The 22,993-nt window shown below is 39.4% G+C and overlaps 2 protein-coding genes and 1 pseudogene across 2 annotated transcripts; 2 read left to right on the plus strand and 1 right to left on the minus strand.

Moving 5' to 3' along the window:
• The first annotated feature begins 209 nt into the window (after positions 1 to 209).
• Positions 210 to 1,158, plus strand: LOC122913541 (annotated as a pseudogene).
• Positions 1,159 to 5,373: 4,215 nt separating this feature from the next.
• Positions 5,374 to 6,324, minus strand: LOC122914209 (olfactory receptor 52H1-like). The gene has a single exon (XM_044260839.1). The coding sequence runs from the start codon at positions 6,322 to 6,324 to the stop codon at positions 5,374 to 5,376; it is 951 nt and encodes a 316-aa protein (XP_044116774.1).
• A 13,848-nt stretch (positions 6,325 to 20,172) lies between these two features.
• Positions 20,173 to 22,770, plus strand: LOC122913542 (olfactory receptor 52B6). Its single transcript, XM_044260232.1, is given in 4 exon segments — positions 20,173 to 20,340; positions 21,786 to 22,359; positions 22,362 to 22,472; positions 22,475 to 22,770. Coding segments are annotated over 4 exon segments (1,149 nt in total).
• Positions 22,771 to 22,993: the final 223 nt, after the last annotated feature.

Genomic DNA, 22,993 nt, shown 5'->3' on the forward strand with positions numbered 1-22,993 from the left:
TTTGAATGTTTGGAATCTTTCTCCTCGCTATAAAATATTACAAACCTTTAGGTCCATTGTACCACTTCTGAGTAGGAGGGAACTTCTTGAGATTTTACATAGCAGATGTCTGAGCCCTTTGATCTTGCTAGTTGATTGTGACAGGCTAGCTCTCAAATTTTCTCTCTTCTTATAGGTAAATGATAAAAATTCCATACCATGATTCAGGCATGGTTTATCCCAATGATTCCACCATCAGTTATGATGTGTTTATCCTCATTGGCATCCCTGGTGTGAAGGAGTTGCTCATGAGATCTCCACACCCTTCTGCAAGGTACCTGGTGGGTATGTCAGGAAATGTTATCCTTATCTGCATAGTGGCAGTGGAGCACAATTTTCATGAACCCATGTACCTCTTCTTCTACCTGTTGGTTTTTTGGGATCTAATGTTATCCACATCCACAGTATGTGGATGAGCATCTTCTGGTTTGATGATGTGGACATCTCTTTTGATGGTTCTGTAACCCAGCTCTTCTTTATGCTTTATGCCTTCATAGGGGAGTTAGGCATTCTCTTGGCCATGGCTTTTGATCGTTAATGTGGCCATCTGTTACCCATTGAGATATACTCCCATTCTTAGCCATGGTGTCATTGGCAAGATAGGGGGTGTTGTAGTACTCAGGAATTTTGCAACTGTTTTCCCATTATCTTTCTAGTGAGCCATCTGCCCTTTTGCCAGACAAACATCATTGCCCATACATTCTGTGAACACATGGGGCTGGCAAACCTGGCTTGTGCTGATATACCATCAACATTTGGTATGGAATCTCTGTACCATTACTCAGTGTTATGCTAGATGTGGTGACAATACACATCGCCTATGGGCTCATTCACCAGGCAGTCCTCTGGCTGCCATTCCATGATGCATGAAGGAAAGCCCTCAGCATGTGTGGTTCCCATGTCTGTATCATCCTCATGTTCTATCTTCCAGGGATTTTCACTGTCATTTCTCAGTGCTTCAGCCAAAAAATCCCCAAGCAAGTTCACATTCTGTTAGCCAATCTTTATGTTCTTGTTCCCCTCATGTTGAACCCAGTTATCTATGGGGTAAAGATCAAACAGATTTGTGACCTAGTGGCCCTTGTGTTTTCTTTGAAAAGGAAATGTTGCCGAGGATAAATGACTCTTGTGGTTTTTTAGAGGTAAGTAGGAAGAGTCCTATTTAAAAAAAGGACAGATAAGCTGTCATTTTGGATAGACTCTACTTGTTAGGAAAGTAGTCTTTTTTTATTCACTAGAGATTACCCAAATTGTTTGTGTCCCTTATTTCAAAGGTAAATATGTTCTTGAAAACTCCTAGGCATAAAGCTACTATTTTAAATGTCTACAGGGTTCTTCGGTATTTAATAACACATTTCCATTTCTACCAAACAAAAATAAGATTTATAGAACATGTCTCCATCTACTATTCAGACTTTTAGATATCTATGTGTCCTCCCCAACAGCTATATTGAATACAAATTAGAATTCACCCCAAAATTGTGTATAAATAAGGGAAATGTGGAGGTTCTCCTTCTACCTTTATTTACAGAATACCACCTTCACAATCTTGTAACACAAATGGTAATATTTGATGATAGTACATAGCCTGATCTGCACAAATGTAATGAGATTTACTGCTGTAAGTATATAATTTGGGAGAAAAAGAAAGACCATTAGATGTTTGCAAACACAAACTGCTTGGATGCTATGTGTCCTGTGCTACCCTCCTAATCTGTGCTTGAGCAACCCTCTTTTCAGACTCCTTAACATCTATTTCACAGGCTTGTGGTATGAGGATCCAAAGACAAGTTGGATGCAAGAGCACTTTAAGAAATTATAAAATGCTACACAAATGTGTCACTGTAATTAAGGTCATTATCTTCCCTAGCATGAGCTTTCACACTCCTTATAGTCGCAAAACAAGGCAAAAACCCATCCTTTGTCTATAGCACAGTCTTATCTTTTCCATGAAGATTAATCCAGCCCCAGGGAGGTGTCCTGTCACAGCTTTTTCTTAACAGGCGTGCCCAGCCCTCTTGGGATGTGGGATGATCAGGCACACTTCTGGGTGCTCAGTCTGCACGGCCCTTGTTCTAGGCAGTGTGGGCTGGGTCTGCACTTCCTTCACAAGCACCTACAGGAATTTTCAAGAAATTCTACGTTGCTCCATAACCATAGAACTTTCTTTTCAGCTGTGTGCTCTGACTCCTGGCATGTTTGGGGTATACAGAAAATATATTTGTGCTTTCCCTAAGTTGGATTTTCTGAATAACTTTTACCAAAATCTTGGCATCCTGGACTAAGAGCAAGTCTTGGGAAGTTAATTTACAATGATAGTGAAATAACTAAGGATAGCAAGAAAACTCCAGATTTACCTAATTCCAGAAGGACAAACACATGGCTGGGTTTAGAGCTGAAGACAAGTGTCTCATCTTTTCCCTGAAGAGATTTATTTCTTATCAGACTCCAAAGAAACTTTCCCCAAAAGAAGTGGGAGTCAGATGGAGGAAAAATAGTCTCTCTGGCTTCTACAAGCAGAGAAAATACATTTATCTTCAGTGTTTGGCTTTGACCTAGCCTTGATTGTACAGCCCTAGTGGTAAGAATCAAGTATGGGAAACCACACGGTTTTCACTAGCTTTTTAAGGGAATAGTGATAATCTATTCCTGATCTAGAACAGTTTGTGTGTGCATTCAGGACAAAACTGATGACATGAGTATTTACAAGGCAACACATGCTTAACACAACATTCCAATATAAATGGTCTTCTACTTCCGTAACACTCAACCCTGTAAGTCTCAGAGGGCTGCTGTCCCTGTGCCTATCCCTGTCTCTCCTTCCCACTTTATTGCTTATTGCCGCATAAATCCAAGTACCTAAAAGAGCCTATCTTAATCACAATAAAATAATGTGCTAACCACCCTCTCAACAATACTACCAAGCTTAGGAAGATGACGGGTCTTGGGCCAAAAAAAATGGCCAAATGGGTGTAAACATCAGAGTTCAGAAGACAAAACATGGGTGAAGTTCAAATGCAGTCCTAAAAGACTGAAGTCATGGCCAGAGCCACATTTAGACCTCTGAGCTAGGTCTCAGCTGGACTGTAGTCAGTGATGTGCTACTGAATGCTCAGGAACTGTCTTTTGGGGATTTGGTTTGTACATTTGCTGATTCCTGAGGTGTAGATACTCCCACGATAACTGATTTCAAGCTGCTGATATGATGTTGAACTTCTTGCAAAATTCTTGAAAATGTAATACCTGGCTTTCGGTGTGAAGAGTCTTTCTTCATTCAGCACCCCACTAATTGCAGCCCTTCTTAGGCCTGATACACTGGGCTTAGAATGAGCTTGAAAATTGCAGCTTTCGTTTAGCTCAGAAGAGATTCAAAAGAGTGAGGTCTCTCTGCTGGAGAAATCCTGCCTTTGTGGGAGCTAGGACAGTTAGTGAGTAGGAGCAAATACTTTGAAATCATACAGACTCATTAGCTTTACGCTCAACATATATTATTTATATGATACCGAACATACTATTTAATTTTTTAATTAAGGTAGGATTCACATAACATAAAAATTCACCATCTTAATTAACCATTTTACAGTGGTCAAGTCAATAGCTTTTAGTACATTTACAATGTTGTACAATCACCCCCATTATCTAATTCCAGAACATTTTCATCATCCCACATGGAAACCACATCCTCCCCAAGCAGTCACTTGTTATTTCCCTTTCCCCAGTTGTCTAGCCACTACTAATGGACTTTCTGTCTATGGATTTGACTATTCTGGACTTTTGACATAAATGGAATCCTACGATACATCAGCCTTCTGTGTCTGGCTTCTTTCACTTAGCATAGTGTTTTCAAGCTTCATCCATGTGATATTATGTATGAGAACTTCATACCTTCTTGCTGAAAAAGATTCCATTGTTTAGATTGAACATATTTGTTTTATCCATTTATCAGTTGATATGCATTTGATATGAGTGGTTTCTAATTGAAGTTTATTATAAATAATGCCATTATAACATTTATTTATAAGTTTCAGTGCAAACATGTTTTCAGTTCTTTTTGGTATATACCTAGGAGGAGGACTGGGTCATTTGACAATGCTGCTATAGTTAACCTTTTGAGGAACTGCCAATCTGTATTCTACAGAGGCTGCAACATTTTACAGTCCTATCAGCAAAGCATCAGGGTTCAATATCTTTATATCTCCACCAACACTTATTATTTCCCCCTCGGTTTTTTTTTTTTTTTAATTACAGTAATCCTGGTGGGTGTGAACTAGAACAATAAAAGGGGATTGAAAAAATATTTCCTTTCACTCCTTTTCCTACCCAAGTGCAAGCTAAGCTTCAAATTCCAGAGGAAATGGCATGTGTAAAAGTCCAGAAGGAAAGGGAATGTAGTTTGAAAAAGCATAAGACATACAAGGTGATTGTAGCATAAAGGGCATGTGAGCCAAAGTGAGAGCAAGAGTGGAGGTGGGTCAGTGGACACCAAGCAACAACTGGTTAGCACCAACCACGCTGTAAAAGGCGTTGAAGATATGTTGGGGCACTTGAGTTTTCTTCCAAGCAAAATGGGTAACTTGAATGGTTTTTAAGTAAAGGATTGACCTCATTAATTGGGATGTAGTAAGACCACCCTGGTTTCCGAGTAAAAAAAATGGATGCAAGAGAGAAAAACTTGGAGTGAGAAAATTCCAAATGAGGCTGCTGAACAACCAAGGACACAGAAAGAGAGAGAGAGAGGTGATCATATTTTAATATGGCACATGAATGAATTTAAAGGACATTCAGAGGATGTAATTGAATAAATGAATTTTAGTTTATGTCAATTGTGGAGTTTCAGTGGGATAACCAGGAGGCATTGCCAAATACAGAGCTGGCTATGTGGGACAGAGAAAGAATTGGGAGTAGAGCTTTAGATGTGAAATTTTCAGCATGAAGATGGTTATTCACTTTGTGAGCTTAATGGGTGCTAAACAAGCCTATGAATAAAGTACTATTTTTTCTTTTCTTTCTTTTTAAAATTTATTTAAGGAGGACATTGAAGCAGGATAAAAGGACCAAAGGAAGAGTAAATATTTTTGCATTTAAGTTTTTGATTGTAGAAAATTAAGATTCTTCCCTCTGATGTCTGTCATTTTTTAGGGATTTGAAAAATTCTTACCTCTCTTCCTGTAATCCTACCATTGATTTTCTCCAACAGAATTATAGTCTTGAGGTTCATAGGAATTGAGTCCATTATTGGAGGACTTCCTGCCACTGATTTACATAACAAATGCTATTAAACAATATGATTACTTAATTTCCCACAATTTTTCTTTCCATATTCTCAGCCAAGGGTCACTGCATCCCTTTAGAAAAGAAAAGAAAAGTGACCTTGTCCCTGATCTGCTTGGTTTTTACACCATAAATGATGGGATTGAGTGCAGGAGGGATGGCCACATAGAGGTTGGCAAACATGATATGAAAGGTGAGAGAGATATTGTGACCGAAGCGATGAGTGAGGGCAGAGAATATGGCTGGTGTGTAGAATATGAGAATGACACTAACATGGGAACCACAGGTGCTGAGGGCTTTCTCTCGGGCATCTCTGGATGGAAGGTGGAAAACAGCATGAAGGATGAGAGAGTAGGAAATACCAATGAGGATCAAGTCTGAGATAACGGTCATTACAGGCACAGCAAAACCATACCAAATGTTGATGGAGATGTCAGCACAGGCCAGCCGGGCCACCCCTATATGTTCACAGTATGTGTGAGGGATGATATGTGACCTGCAGAAGGGCAAACGCTTCACCAGGAAAACAACAGGCAGAACGACACTGAAGCTCCGAACAACAATGCCCACCATGATTTTGACAATTGTCCTAGGTGTCAAAACACTTGTGTATCTCAAAGGAGAACAAATGGCCATGTAACGATCAAACGCCATACCCAACAAAATGGCTGAGTCCAGAAAAAAACTGAAGTGAAGAAAGAACATTTGGGTAAGGCAGCCAGGAAAAGTAATTTTCTGAGCTTTCAACCAGAATATGCCGAGGGTTTTGGGCACACAAGTGGTACATAATATGAGGTCTGCAGAAGCCAACATGGAGAGAAAGAAGAACATGGGCTCATGGAGGCTGTGGTCCATCGTGATGAGGTAAAGAAGGATACCGTTGCCTGCGAGGGCCACCAGGTAGATAACGAAGAAAGGAATCCCAATCCAGATGTGGAACTGCTCCAGCCCTGGGATCCCCATGAGCATGAAGGAGCCTGGATTGAAACTTGTTAAATTCAGTGTAGCCATCATGGTAATTGTAATTCCTTGAAAACAAAAATATCGTATTTTATTTCTGGAACTGATTGGCCATGAATTCCCTGTAAGACTTTTCCAGAGCTAAGATCCCTTCATTCTCTTTGCATGACAAACACTGTGGCAAACACAACCTACCTTTTGTCACAATTTTTATAGCACTTACCACAGGCTGTCAAGAGACATTATTTAACCAGTAATTCCCTGTCTATAGACATTACACAGTATTGTTACTATATTTGGACCATGTCCCACCAGATCTATGACCTGGGATTATTACTGGGCCTGTGTTGTCAGCTGAAGTTCCAAGATTATCTTGTCCTCACCAAGTAATTCAGTCTGAGATTTCCCAAAGATGGAAGTACCGAATATCCTACCAGGCACGAGTCTCAATAATATCTTCACTGAGGTATCCATTCAAAGAAATAACAGGGACCAGATGCGAATTAGTAAATCTGCATTCTTCATTGCCAATAAATCATTAGGACTCTGGCAAGCCAATCTACTATTGCCTATTTGTTCCACTTCCTTAATATCTGGAAGAAAATCTCCTTCTAAATATTCTTCTTCTGTCAACTCATCGACAATTCTCCAAAACCTATTATTTCTTCCACCGGCCAGTTTCCTGACTAGCTACCCTCACTTTGTCATCACATCCTTCTCCCACCACTGGAGCATGGTGTTCAGAGGGTTGACAGAGGCTCCTCCTCCTTTAGTCCCTATATCTCATCTGCCAGCTCTTCTGATCCTCTTTGAAATCCTGTCTGATCTGCCTACTGTGCTTTTCTATTTCCTTACCTTTTCAAGTCATTAGTCACTAACTGGAGCCATACAACAAAAATCCCAGTTCTTCCAATATCTTGGGAGTTTTTTTCTTTATTTCATGCTTGCCAGATTGCTCTCTTAGAAATATGAAATTATTAGAACATTCACAAACTTGCTTAAAAGCTTGTCATTGGGGGCGCCTGGATGGCTCAGTGGGTTAAGTCTCTGCCTTCGGCTCAGGTCATGATCTCAGGGTCCTGGGATCGAGGCCCACATCAGACTCTCTGTTCAGTGGAAAGCCTGCTTATCCCTCTCTCTGCCTGCCTCTCTGCCTACTTGTGATCTCTCTCTGTTTCAAATAAATAAATGAAATCTTAAAAAATAAAAAAAAGAAAGAAAGAAAAAAAAGCTTGTCATTGGGATGCCTGGATGGTTTAGTCAGTTAAGCATCTGCCTTTTGCTCAGGTCATGGTCCCAGGTCTGGGATTGAGTTGCACGTGGGCCTCCTTGCTGGGCAAGGAACCTGCTTCTCCCTATGCTTGCAACTCCCCCTGCTGGTGCTCGCTTGCTTACACACGCGTGTGCACTCCTCTCTCTCTCTCTCTCTCTCTCTCTCTGACAAATAAATAGATAAAATCTTAAAAATATTTTTTAAAAAATAAAAGCTTGTCTTTGCCCCCATTATACCTACAGAAAATATTTTATCTCCTGCTTGGCAAGTCAGTAGTTCTTATATATTTTAGTTCTACCTATGTGAATGTGTCACATTTCCCCCATAAGGTGGATGTCTATGTAGACCTCCATAGATTTCTCCTTCATTCCTACAACTCATTGCTTAGATTGCTGCCTTTTCCATCAGTGTAATCTTGTTTTCTCTCAACATGTGTAAATTCTATTCATTGCTCTTGATCCTTACCAACACTGATGTCTCCAGCACACCTTCTGAACCAAGCAGTCCATTCCCTTGCTTGTAAAACCACTTTGATAATTTTACCAAACTACCAGGTGACTGCATTTTTACATTATTTTCATGCCTGTTTTCTTGGATTCTCTTTTATAGATACATGAGCATCCTCTGTTAATGATTGGGAACTCCTCTTGAGGACAAATTTTCTGTCCTCATGGATCTCTTCTAGAATAAAAGAAGGCAAGATTTCACATAGAATAACTGTTCATACAGTTTCAGGAGTAAGACTGATATTTCAAGCTTGTCATTCTTTACTTATTTTTTCATTGTGTCCTGTTTGGGCCAGAAAATATTGAATATATAGCTTGAATAAACACACACACATATACCACACACACATTTTCTTGGCTTATTGTCTCATCCTCCATCCTCAAAGACAATAAAAGGGGGTTGAGTCTTTCTCAAGTCTCCTTATTCTAACCTCTACAGTCACATATCTCTCTCTGACTCTGAACTTTTCTATCTGCCTCTTCTGCTTTTAAAGACTACTGCAATTATATCAGAATCACCCAGATAACCCAATGTAGTATTTTATAGTCAAGTGATTAGCAGTCATAAATATATTTTGACATATAAATAACTTATGTACAGCTTCCAGGAATTAGGATATGCATATCTTTGAGGGGTCATTCATTATTTTAGCTATTATAATCTTTCCCTGGATATTTCCCAGGATCTTCTCCAGTCTGCCTCCCCAAAACAACTACCAACATTACCATGCTCAGATTATACTCACAGGCACCTTATTCTGATGTTAGGAAACCAATAAAGGATTCGAAGAGGATAATTCCAAGATACAGGAGAGATACAGGAGATAACACAACACAGTTGGGGAGAACATATAAAGAGAAAGGTACCCAGACAAGAAGTGAAGCATAGGACCAAAGAAATTTAATTCCAGCCAAGAAAGACAGACACACCTGGACAGCATAACCTTTTATTTCTCACTGCTTTTCTCAGGGGATAGGAAGACTGAGAAGTGAGGTGTCTAAATTCTAGGGGGACTCCAGGGAGTCTAGTCACCAGTCAATACTATTAGTATTAGTATATAAATGTTTGCATTAATGTTTTCCTGGTCTAGAAACATGGTGTGATTCAGCATTTAGGACAGAGAGAAGGAACCAGGAAGTGCTGGAATACTTCAGCCTGCATAGAGTAGTCATTTACAGAGAATTCAAGAAATAATTTTTTTGAAAGAAAAAACTAATTTGAATTAGCTAGGCTCCAGGTTCTGACTCTGAAGAATGGTGTGATAATAACCCTTTAAACTCAGATCCCAGATGTTTATGTGAGTGTTTGGAGAAAAACAATCAATTGATTAGGGATGTGGGTGAGTTCCAGATATGGTTGTAGGACAGATACGAGTATCACCAGTTTCACCAAATGGGGCTTTCCGGTCTCTCCTTGTAACTGCTTTGAGGTACTTTGAAGAAACTCTAGACTCCTGAGCAAGATGAGTTAATCTTTCACATAAAAACTCCTTTAAGTCTTTGCATATTATCGAATGTTTAACCTACTGCTGGTGATTATCATTAACAACCAGATGCTTATGGCAGAAACTTTAAAGTTATTCTTGAAACCACTTCTTCTCTCACTTCTCTTATTTTCATTTTATTGATTCTGTTAATGTATTGCCAAAACCAAAACAAAACAAAACAAAAAACAACAACCTACCACAGGTCTTAGTGTCTTACAGGGACATTTCACACTTGAATTGTCTTGACAGTGTAACATATCTGCTTACTAAGGAAAGAGCTGAAGATACATTGTAATTTTGTGGTACTAAAATTTCCATTTTACAAATCAGATAAAAGTATCAAGTTTTAAAGTTATTTTTTAATATTTCAAGGGAAAACAGGCCAGAGTATTAAAGGTTGTATGCTAGCCAGCTTGGTATATCAACTGTGGTGCATAAAAATGGGTAAAATAGGGGCGCCTGGGTGACTCAGTGGGTTAAGCGGCTGCCTTTGGCTCTGGTCATGATCCCAGCGTCCTGGGATGGGCCCTGCATCGGTGTCCCTGCTCAGCAGGGGAGTCTGCTTCTCCCTCTAACTCTGCCTGCTGCTCTGCTTACTTGTACTATCTGTCAAATAAATAAATAAAATCTTTTAAAAAATTGTTTTAAATGGGTAAAATAACCTCCTCCTCCCCTAAAAACGTATTCTTTTGACTCTGCTGTGCCCCTGAGTTCTTGCATATCTTTGAGCAACTTACATGAAATTGACCTTCTTTCATCTCAGCAGGTCAAAGTGAAAATTCCAGAGGAAAAAATCAAACTGAGCACAGGGTAACACTAACACCATCCATTTCAACAACATAAAAAAGTAAGTCAAACATTCCAAAATAAAAACACATAGTATACACAAAAACTCCATTTCAAAAAAATCAAAGTAAAATAGTAACACACTGAAATATTCTAAAACTAAAAGTTTCCATCTAAGAAGAGCCTAAGGAGATATGAAACTAAATATAATGAAATTTCCAGGATAGGACTCTGGGACAGAAAAAGTACATCAGTTAAAACTAGAGAAAACTGTTATGGCTGCTTATACTAGATTGTCCTTTGTCTCTGACAGAGGAATTTGTGTCTTCTACCAGCCACCATGAAACTGTGGCAAGATAACTTGATTAGCTTGCAAGGAGAGGAAAATTTCAGACTCCTCACAGTTCTTAACATAGACAATTTGAGAATATAGAATAAATACATCATAAAACCAAGTAAACAAAATATCCCTAAGAAACAATGACTCACAGAAATGAAACTATCTTTACTATCAGCTGTCCTCTTTATAAAGGCATCAAGATTGATTCTTTAGAACAAATAAATTTAATTATAAAATGATTTGTTGAAAATGAAACAGATATATACCATTCTAGGATGCTATATCAAAAGAAGTAGTGTTGAGTTATAGCTCTTTCTAACAAAGTTGTTTCCTGAACTTACAAAACATACAGTAAATGTTCAAAAGATGTTTAACTATTATAATTAATTCTTGTATATAAGAAAGAATATATTGGTTGAACCTGGTAGTGGTATAGGGAGGGCACATATTGCATGGAGCACTGAGTGTGGTGTATAAACAATGAGTTTTGGAACACTGAAGAGACATTTAAAAAAAAAAAAAAGAATATACATGTATGTATGTGTCACCTATAGTTATATCATCATCATTTTTTCTGTACACATAATCTTAGTTATATACGGTATTTCTACTGAAAATATACTGTAAACAGAAGTAAGTCTTTCTGATATAAATTATATCTGAAATGAACCTTTGTTGATAACACTTTACCTTCATTAATAATAATGTGTCAATATTGGTGTATTGGTTATAAAATGTACCATACTAGATAAGATATTAGTGATACCTTATTATTAATTATAGGAAAGCTCTGTACAGTCTTTGTAAGTTTCCTGTACCAGAAACTGCTAAGATAGGAGCTTATTACAGTAAAGGGATACAAGATAATGTTTTTTTTAAAAATCACCAGCATTTCTCTTCTCTTACATAGTCCTAAGACTATGAGAAAAAATGCTCCCCTCATTATAGTTTCCACTTCTTTCCTCCCACTCCTTCATAAACACTCTTCAGTCTCTAACACCCACTAAAACTGCCCTCTCTCTGGTACCCAGGGACCTCCATAACATCCAGTTTTTATGGGAAATTCTCAGCTGTGTATCTACTCAACACATAAGCAGCATTTGAAAACTATGAACACTTCCACCTACTCCAATTTTTTTCTTTCATATCTTGATTTTTATATTTTCTCCTGTCCCTTCTTCTACCTCATTAGCTGATTTTTTTTCTCCCTTTCTATGTCCTCTGTCTTTCCTTTTTCTGAATCTTTTATTACTCCAGTGCTCCGTCTTCAGCTCTCCTTGCTCTAGTTTTACTCCACAAAGTGTGTGTGTGTGTGTGTGTGTGTGTATTTTAAGCACCATTTATTCACTCATGACTCCTAAATTTATATTCCAGATTCCTAGATTCAACTGCTTTCTCAGCACATCTACCTAATGCTGTATAGGCATTTCAAGCAAAACATGTCCAAAATCAGACTCTTCCTCCTCCTTAAACCATCTTTATCACTGTAAATAGCAACTCCATCATTCCAGTTGCTGAGACCAATAACCTTTGAATCATTCTTGATTCTTTCTCTCATATCACTTGTGTGATCATCATTAAATCCTATTAGCTCTACTATCAAAGTGTATTCAAAATTTATTTTCAAAACCTCTAATTCTCCATCCCTAGTCCATGTGGCTATAATTTCTCATTTGGAAAATCAAAATAGCTTCTTACTTGGTCTATCTTCAGTTTACTTACCATAGAAAAGCCAATAATATTTCTAAACATGTAAGCCATAACATGTAGTTTCTCACTTCAAAATCTTTTTGACAACGACTGGAAAATCATTTAACAGTTCTTTTCAAAACTAAAAATAGACTTTCCATATAACCCAGCTATTGCACATTTTGCAGTAGATTTTGGGCATTTATCCCAGAGAAAGAGAGATTTTGTTTTCGTGCATGAACTTATAGTTGGATGTTCGTAAAGTTTTACTCATAGTAGTCTCAAACTGAAAACTACATAAATATCCTTCAAAAATGAATGGTTAGACAAACTGTAGGATCATGGAATACTACCTAGCAATAAACAGTAACAAACTGTTGGCACACTCAACAACTTGCATGAACCGCAAAGAAACCGTGCAGAGTGAAAAGCCATTCTCAAAAGAGTGCATACTGCATAATTCCATTCATGAAGCATTGGTAAAATATAATTATAGATGTAGAGACTAGAATAGTGGCTGTCAAGGGTTAGAAAGAGGGAAGGGATAGTCATGGCTATACAGAAGTAAAATGTGGGAATCTTGTGGCAATGTTCCATTTGAATATCATGATTTTGTTGGTAGTTTAGCAAGGCAATACATGTAATAAAATTGCATAGAAATATACATACAGACACAAATGAGTGCATGTATAAATGGTGGAATTGGAATGAGCTCTATGGGTCCTTGTCAATTTCTTGGGTTTGATATTTTGTGATAGATACTTAAGACATCAACATTGAGAGGCTGGAATAAAGGTGCATGAGATTTCCTAGTATGCTTCTTTGTGAACTTCTATGAATTTATAATTATGTCAAAATTTAAATAGTTTTTAAAGACCTCTTGCTGTGCTTTTCTAGCTCACTAAGAATAAAATATAAAATCTGTATTGCATGACTTACTGAAGCCCCTGAATGATGCGGCCTCTTCCCCACCCAATCACTTATCCCCACCAATCCTCCAGTCATGATATACCACTACCTATTCTTCAGACACACCCATCAAGCTCATGTCTCTAGGTTCTTGCTCTTAATTATACCTCTGCTAGGGATGACCTTTAACCAAAACACTGAATGTTTGCTTTCATCGTCTAATCCAAGTATCTGATATGACCTCACTCCTGATTGATCCTACCTTACTTTATTTTTCTTCATTTCTCTTATCACAACCTGCCATAATTATGGATTCACTTATTTATTCACTTATTATTATCTACATATTTCCACTGGAATATAATTTCCATGAAAGCAATGACTTTATCTGTTTGGTTATCACCAGTAAGTACTCAATAACAAATATTATTGACTAAATAGTGTTTGACTCTAAAGGAAAGAAGGCTCTCATACAGTGTACATATAAAATCATATGACTGTTAGTTGGCAGAGAAACAGAAGGCTGCAGAATAAACCTCTATACCCTACAATCTAGGGGTCACAAGTTAGAATCAAGGAGTCACCAAAGACACCACCATCAATGGCTATCACATCAACATATTAGTCATACTGGAAGAATGCGAGTGAAATAAGTCAAGCAGAGAGAGTCAATTATCATATGATTTTGCTTATTTGTGGAGCATACGAAATAACATAGAGAACATGGGGGGATGGAGAGGAGAAGGGATTTGGGGGAAATTGGAGGAGGAGACAAACCATAAGAGACTGTGGACTCTGAAAAACAAACTGAGGGGTTTGGACGGGTGGAGGTTGGGAAGTTGGGTGAGCCTGGTGGTGGATATATGAAGGGCACGTACTGCATGGAGCACTGGGTGTGGTGCATAAACGATGAACTCTGGAACAATGAAAAGAAACTAAAAAAAAATAAAAATTTAAAAAATAAAATAGGGCGCCTGGGTGGCTCAGTGGGTTGGGCTGCTGCCTTTGGCTGGGGTCGTGATCTCAGGGTCCTGGGATCGAGTCCCACGTTGGGCTCTCTGCTCGGCGGGGAGCCTGCTTCCTCCTCTCTCTCTCTGCTTGCCTCTCTGCCTGCTTGTGATCTCTCTCTGTCAAATTAATAAATAAATAAATCTTTAAAAAATAATAAAGATAAAAAATAAAATAAATAAAAATTTTAAAAAACAGATTAAAAAACCTTTGCTTTGAACTTTTTTGGGGGAAAAAAAAAGAAGGAAATCATGATTTCTGACTTACTCTTTCCTGATAGATCTTTAAGAATACATCCAACTGAAGAAAGTTAAATTTCATTCAGATGTAGTTATAGTGTTACAAATTTTTTCAAAAAGAAGGAATGTTAAATGGAAGTTTAAAAAGCCAACTGACAGAATTCAGGGCAAATATATTCTCAAATACATAGATTAAACATACAGGTGTCTTTGTCTTTTCTTTGTCTACTTATTTTATTTGACCCATTTTCTATTGCAATTTTTGTCCTTTTTTCTTATTTATTTATTTATTTCTAGGACTGCCTCATAGTTATTTTCCCATTATTAAAAAACTGCTTGCAGGCTGATACTTATCATTTTACTTATTTTATATTTGTCTATACAGACATTTTCTATGTAGGTATAATCAATTGGTTAAGCATTAATTTTATTATTTGTACTTTTGAGTTCTAATAAGAAATAAGGTCTTATCCAGTTGTCATAAATTTATTTTCCTATATTTTATTCTATATATTTTACATGTTTGCATAGAATATGAAGCACCCTTCCCGTTTTAAAATGACAAAACTTAAAAAGAAGGATATGGTAGAGAAGACACAATCAGTTTTTGAAACTCTTTCAAGCCAGCTCAAGCACACTTCTGCTCCTATATTTAAGAATGCTTTAAAAAATTTTTCCATTTGGATGTGGTTTTATTTTCCATATCTGTATTATAAAATAGGGTGAATTCTCCTCCCAGTGTCCCAAATGAGGTAAAAATTATGATGAAAGTTTGCTATAGGTTCACAGTTTCTCCCTAAGGGAGGCAATCTTGTACATAAAGGGGTCAGAATAGCTCTGTTGTGCGAAATGGCACAAGGCTAATCTTTTTAAAGTTTTGTTAGTGAGACTACATCTGTTTATTTGATTGTTATTTGCTTCTATTTGTTTCTGTTTTTATTTTGTCTTTTCTTCATCACTGAAAGAACAACACCTGCTTGGGGCTTAGATGTTCATGGAGAATTGAAGAATCCCACCTTAAAACAGAGAGCTGAATACTGGGTTAGTGCTATTTGAACAACATTTATCATTATTTTAATAATGAGAAAATCTGTTAAGACCTATGACCAGGGCTTATCAATATGTCCTGAAATTTCAATCTCATTTTAATATTAAGACAACCAAATTAAGGAGATGACATGGAAAAATGGATGAGTAAAGATCTGCAATAGTTTGCCCTCTGTAAAAGTTATGAAAAAAATTAGATAAATAATTAGGGTCAACTTATTCATAATTCTGGGAGTTAATCAAATGCTTGAAGCCACTTGCAGAGCATTTATTCAAGAAAAATGGCTCAACAGAGTCAAGAACAAAGAGCTTTGTGGAGTTTTAAGTTGTTTGAAAATTATTCTCCTCTCTCCAGCTAAGTAGAGCCTTAAATATAAAAGCTTACATTCCCAGAGAAGTTTGGCAGCCACTGGAGGAAGCAAAATGGAAAGGGGGCTCATTCCAATCCTCATTCCCAAAGAATTTTCATTATCTGACTTGTCTGGTAGTTCCTTGGAAGACCTGACTTACACAGCTGAATAAAGTTTGTCCAGTATTAAAAGGTTTCTCAAAGAAGGAGACATTTATTGAAAACAAAGCTGGCAAGTGTTTTAGTTTTGTTGCTGCTTGAGGCAACATAGACCATTACAGTAGACAGTAAACTAACCAAAAGAACTGAAATGTTAAAGCTGTAGAAATGAGCTTTATGTGATATGTGAGGGCAGTGACCATGCTCAGGAAAGACCTAAGAATGCTCTAAGTTTTCACCTCTTGCTAACCTCAGGCTCTGCAAAAGCTGGAAATGAAGGCTAAGGCAGGGTTGTAAACTGCATGGCTGAGTAGTGACTATGTTCTCTAAAATGCACACAAAGCCCCTCAGTAAAGACTGGGTGGTTTATTGTTCTTGGTATTTACGAAAATCTCTGTTTAATCATTAGCTGACCTCTAGGATAACTGAGTAGAGACTTCAGTGATCACATGAGACAAAGAATATAAACTTGAGAGAATTAGTTCAAGAAAGTGATTAAAGAAATAGCAGCTAGAACAATTAGCAACACAAGCATACCCTAGGAATAAGGGAAAATCCAATTTCCAGAGTTACCACAGTTTAACCACTGCCCAGTGTCTTTGCATGTTTCCTATAGTTCACAGACTAGAAAAAGAATAATCAATAGAAACTGTTCTTGAAAAGCTCAGATGTTTGAATTATTATACAAAGACTTGATATCAGCTATTTTAAATACGTTCAAAGAGCTAAAACCAACAATGTCTATAGGATTAGAATTATAAAAAAGAAAAGAAAAAGAAAACAAATATAAATACTGGAGTTGAAAATTGTAATAACCAAACTGAAAGGGGCTCAAAGGCAGATTTGAACTAGCAAAATAAAGACTCACCAAATGAAAAGACAGGTCAATTGAGGTCAACTAATCTGAGGGACTAAAATTTTAAAAAGTAATAAAAAATGAATAGAACCTAAGAGACATGAGACACTACCAAATGTACCAACATATGATACATAATGTGATTCTGAGAAAGAAAGGAAAGAGAGAACAGTGCAGAAAGAATAGTTAAAGAAATAATGGAGTGTCTGCCTGGCTCAGTTGGCTAAATGTCTGCCCTTGGCTCAGGTCATGATCTCAGGTCCTGGGATTGAGTCCCACTTGGTGGGGAGTCAGTTTCTCCCTCTCCCTCTGTTCCTCCCTCCTGCTTGTGCTCTCTCTCTCTCTCTCATAAGTAAATAAATAAATAAATAGTGATGGTGATAATAAAGAAAAAATGGCAATAAACTTCCTAAATGTAATTTTTAAATGAATCTATGCATCCAAGAAGCTCAATTACTTTTTTGGTAGGACAAATACAAAGAAATCCACAATGGGACATTTCATAATGAAATTGCTGAAAGCCAAAGACAGAGGGAAGGGACGCCTGGGTGGCTCAGTGGGTTAAAGCCTCTGCCTTTGGCTCAGGTCATGATCCCAGGGTCCTGGGATCAAGCCCCGCATCGGGCTCTCTGCTCAGCATGGAGCCTGCTTCCTCCTGTCTCTCTGCCTGCCTCTCTGCCTACTTGTGATCTCGGTCTGTCAAATAAGTAAATAAAATCTTAAAAAAAAAAAAAAAGAAAGTGTGATTCTAATGCAAGAATAGGCACTTAAATCAACAGAAACTTACAAAGTTCTTTCACATTCATTGTCTTACTTGTCACAACAAAATCATAAACACACATGCACACACAAATCTGTGCACACCACATACTTTCAGTCCCAAGTGCAATTGGACACTCCCTGAAGCCACCCTAACTTTACCAAGCAGAATTATACTTCTAGCCTCTGGATTCCCATAGGTCTTTACACCCACTGTCTTACTTAATTACTCGTAGCTGCTCACTGTAAGAGGACATGTTTCCCTTACCTGTAGACCTTAAATATTTACTAAAGAAGAGATCACTCTTGACTTTTCCAGTTTTTAAATGAGCAAGATAGGAACAATAGTCCCTATATATCCTTTCCTTCAGGACGACATTTGAATACAACAGATTTTAGCAATGAAGGGGTGAAGAGAGAACATTAAGGTAAAAAAGGTGCAGAAGTTTGAAGACAGACACTAGACAGATGGTGAATGAAAGAAGCTCAAGAGGAAAATGCTCTAGGAAGGACAAAAGGATGAGAGAAAGAGAGGAGAGAGAGTGGGATTGAAGGCATGGAAAAGAGCTAGGATTTGGAAGGAGATGCAAAAACAAGTTCAATGGAAACTCTCACACCAAGTAAGAGCCTCTGAGTTGGTGCTGAACATCACTGCATCACACTCCTTTGGTTCTCAGAGTCTCTATCAATTGATTTCTTTTCTCTGGCTCTATGCCAGAGCATCTCTTTGTGTGCCTTAGATCCTGTGTTGAACAGAAGTATATTGGCCCAAGTGTCGGGGAGGGATTTGAAACTAAGCGGGGAAAGGACATACAAAGGGAGGAGAATCTGTATCCCCAAAGGAAAAGAGGAAACAAAGACCATATGAAGCAAGGCCCTAGATTCAATTCTATATATTAAGGAAGGCTGAGCTGTGTAAGAAACATTGAATCGAAAAACTGTGACTCTGAGAAGGTGGCCTCAGGGAAGTAAGTCTGGGTCATATATTTTCAAGTTGGAGAGGAGGTTATTAATATGGGGGAATGAATGGGTAATGGGTACAAGACAAGTAGACAGCTCTTAGCAACATTCAAGGAGATGTGAATGATGAAGGGGAAGAGTGGACTAGGTCACCTGAGGGAATTTTGTTCTGCAGGGGGGAAGAGCAGTTTGAAGGGTCACTTTTTATAAAGGTCACTTTTTATTTGACAGACCGAGATCACAAGTAGGCAGAGAGGCAGGCAGAGAGACAGGAGGAAGCAGGCTCCATGCTGAGCAGAGAGCCCGATTCTTGGCTTGTAAGAAAGATAGTAGAATCATAAATGGCACACAAGCACTATCCTCTGACATTGAGAAAAAAATGGGGAAAATGTTATTTTACTGCAATGGGGGTGGGCATTTATAAATGATAAAGTTCCTGGATGGAGCAGTCAGGTAAAGGACTCAAAAACAGGTGGGAATTGGAAATAGAAGGAACACTTTTTCTGGTAATTTCCCCAAAGCTGAGAAAAGCAAGAACTAGAGGGCAAGAGAATTGGGCATAGAAGGAGTGGGAGATCTGAAAACAGGGGCTTCCAGAGAGAAAATTGTGAATGGTGCTCCTAGGGATACTCCCTAGTTTGGGGGTGCAGCAACATCAAGACTGCCTCAACTGGACTGAAAACACAAGCCCCATGGATTAGCAATAGGGAACTGCTGTAAACTAAGGCTTCCTTGGAGGCTGATTATGGCGAAGGAGAACTGAAGTCAGAGAAGAATGTTGACTCGGACAAATGGGACCCAGGAAGGTGGGAGCACATAGTGGAGGGTGCTCATGGTGAATGATGTTGGAGGAAGAAAAGAGGCAACAATTGGCATGGGCTTTAGACTAGAAGAGAGTGTGAGAACAGAAGGTCTGTGCAAACCCATGGTTTTTATGGCATGAGTCTGTGCCCTAACAGTGTGAACTTATGTGGTTGTGTGAGTGGAGCCTTACCTATTCTCTCATCTTTCTTAATGCTCACCACATGTCAACTCTGTCTTAGACACCAGTGAATAGGACAGCAGCCCTGACCCTTAAGGAGCTCGCAATATATTGGGGCTGAAAAGATTTCAGTGTGGTAAGTTCTAGAGGGAGATAGGTGCTTGCAAGGGAATGCAGGTGCCTTGAGGGGGGCCACAGCCCCCCTCGGGGGATGAGGAAAGTCTTCCTGAATGAGAAATATAAACTGGGTAAATAAAAGTGAGGACGGAGGTAGAAGAAGCAGAATATATGAAAGACCACAGAGAAAGAACAGGTTCAGAGACAAGTATTTGATCCAGTTTCAGCAGGAGAAGCAGGAAACATATTTGGGTGAATCTTTCAGGCAGAGGGAGGTTATGATTTGTAATCAAGTCAGTACTGTGCTCAAAATTATCTTTAGGAAGCATAATTTACATATGGAGGCTGTTGTAGAGACTGGAAGAAGTGCAGACTAGGTGGTGGGAGTGGGGGCAGTGTTCAGGTAAATGGATCTGAAGCCTGGTAAACCGGGTAGATGACAAATACAGATTTGGGAGGTATTAGCAGAAGTACACTGAATGAAGCCCAGGCTGTGGGCCAGATCAGTCAGGGCAAGTGGGCGAGTGAGGAGAGGTTGCAGACAGCCCAGAGGAAATACCCACAGTCCTGCTGGGGCAGCCTAAGCCTTGATGAGGACTGGAAAGCAAGGCCAGGAGACAAGAGAAGAACCAGTGGAAGATAAAGAAATCAAAACCTAAAGAGGTGTATATGGAAGGACTGACTTTGAAGGGAAGAAGAAAGAATAGTAAGTAGTGGAACAGGTAGTAGAATAAGATTTTTTTTAAGATTTTATTTATTTATTTGACAGAGAGAGATCACAAGTAGGCAGAGAGGCAGGCAGAGAGCCTCTGCTGAGCAGAGAGCCTGATGTGGGACTCGATCCCAGGACCCTGAGATCATGACCTGAGCTGAAGGCAGACGCTTAACCCACTGAGCCACCCAGGCTCCCCGAATAAGATGTTTATATGAGAGCTGCTGTTGTTTTGTTCATTTGTTTTCAAGGTTCTAAAGACATGAATATTTATAAATGCAAAAGATCTAAGAAAGAAGATCCAAGAAAAATTAGGAGAAATTGAAGATAGAGAAGAGAGAAGTAATTGATGGAACAAAGTCCCAGAGGAGGTAGGAAAAAAAGAGGATTCAGAGAATAGATGGGGAAATTATTCTTTTAGAGATGCATACATACTTACTTACACACATATGCACATATATACATAGGCACATGCACAGGAATATGTGTACGTGTGTGTTTACACAGCGAGTTTTAAAGAGAGTTAACTATGGACTCTGAAAAACAGTCTGAGGGGTTTGAAGTGGCGGGGGGGTGGGAGGTTGGGGTACCAGGTGGTGGGTATTATAGAGGGCACGGCTTGCATGGAGCACTGGGTGTGGTGAAAAAATAATGAATACTGTTTTTCTGAAAATAAATAAATTGGAAAAAAAAAGAGTTTAAGAACACACACACATGAAAGTAATTATGGGACCTGCAGATCCAGGTCTTTTCTTTTTTTTCCCCACATAATGTCCAGTGCTCTTTCTAAATGCCACAGCAGACTTCACTGCCTCCATACTTGTCAGAGCATCTGTGATGGGGGGAAAAGAGATGCAGTGTCTTCAGTGCCCACTGCCTCCAATCCAATTCTCCCACATGGTCTGCCAAGCAGAGACAATTGCTCCTTGGTGTGGGGGTGCAGCCCTTCTGTACAGAGCCTGGGGCTTTCGCAGAGAAGTTCACATACCTATAGCAATTATAGACATTGCTTTTGGTGTTCTAGCTGTTCCTGTTCTTTTCAGAACCTGTGGCACCGTACTGGGTCTGGCGATGTTTTTGAGCCCTGTCAAAGTCCTAGAATGATACTGAAAGCCTTGGAATAAGAACACAGACCCTTTCTGTGGGCAGGGTCTATAGCCATGCCCTTTGTGCAGGGAGCCTGTGGGTCATTGTCTAGAGAGAATACGCCTTCGCAGAGCCCAGAGTGGTTGTAGGACCTCTAAATGTGTGCAGACCTTGTGGCTGTTTGCAAGCCTCTCCATGCATTCTGCTGGTGTGTATGAAGTCTGAAGCCACATGTTTCCCCTTTGGTACAGGAGAAGAAAATCATGGCCCTTTCATCTGCCAGCAGCACAGTAGTCGGGAATGACTCTGACACTCGCGTGGCAGGCTGCCTCCTCACTGGCATCCCTGGGCTGGATCACCTGCACATCTGGCTCTCCATCCGCTTCTGCACCATGTATGAAGTTGCCCTGGCAGGCAACAGCATTTTAATTTGTGTCATCCTCTCCCAGCCAGGTCTGCATGAGCCCATGTACGTATTCTTGGCCATGCTGGCCAGTGCTGATATCTTGCTCTCCACTTCCACAATGCCCAAAGCACTGGCCAACTTCTGGCTAGGTTCTAGCCACATTTCCTTTGATAGCTGTCTCACCCAGATGTTCTTCATCCACTTTCTCTTCGTGGCTGACTCTGCTGTCCTGCTGGCCATGGCCTTTGACTGATTTGTGGCCATCTGCTTCCCGCTGAGATACACCACAGTCCTCACGAGCTTGGTCATTGGGAAGATCGTGGCTGCCGCCCTGATCCGCAGCTTCATCATCATGTTTCTGTCCATCTTTCTTCTCAAGCACCTGCACTACTGCCGGATCAACATCATTGCACACACCTGGGCGAGCACATGGGCATCGCCCATCTGTCCTGTTCCGATATCTCCATCAATGTCTGGTATGGGTTGGCAGCTGCTCTACTTTCCACAGGCCTGGACATTATTCTTATCACTGTTTCTACATTCATATCCTCCGAGCCGTCTTCCGCCTCCCTTCTTGCAATGGCCGGTCCAAGGCCCTGAGCACCTGTGGCTCTCATGTCTGTGTCATCCTGCTCCTCTGCATCCCTGCCCTCTTCTCTGTCTTTGCCTACAGGTTTGGTGGGAGACACATCCCACACTATGTCCACATCCTCCTGGCCAACCTCTATGTGGTCATCCTACCTATGCTCAATCCCATTATTCATGGAGTGAGGACCAACCAGATTTGGGAAGGGGCTAAACATGTTTTCCCATATTTCCCAGGAATCTAAATAAATGTTCTCAACTTGACCTCAACCTAATCCTTTCTGTATCTATCGGTTGTTCCTATAGTCACTCTATCCTTATCTCTACATCTCCCAGATATTGCAGAGCTAATATCATCTATGTCCCAATTTATTTAAATATATGCTCTACTCAAACCCACCTTCGATTTCTTTTTTAGAAATCTACAGTAATATCCACGCCACTTTCTTCTACCTGTTATTCAAATAC

The sequence above is a fragment of the Neovison vison genome, chromosome 7 (genome assembly GCF_020171115.1).
Source record: "Neovison vison isolate M4711 chromosome 7, ASM_NN_V1, whole genome shotgun sequence".
Lineage (NCBI taxonomy): Eukaryota > Metazoa > Chordata > Mammalia > Carnivora > Mustelidae > Neogale > Neogale vison.

Coding starts and splice junctions, on each gene's coding strand:
- LOC122914209 (XM_044260839.1), bottom strand. CDS start 6,324: ATGATGGCTACACTGAATTTAACAAGTTTCAATCCAGGCTCCTTCATG.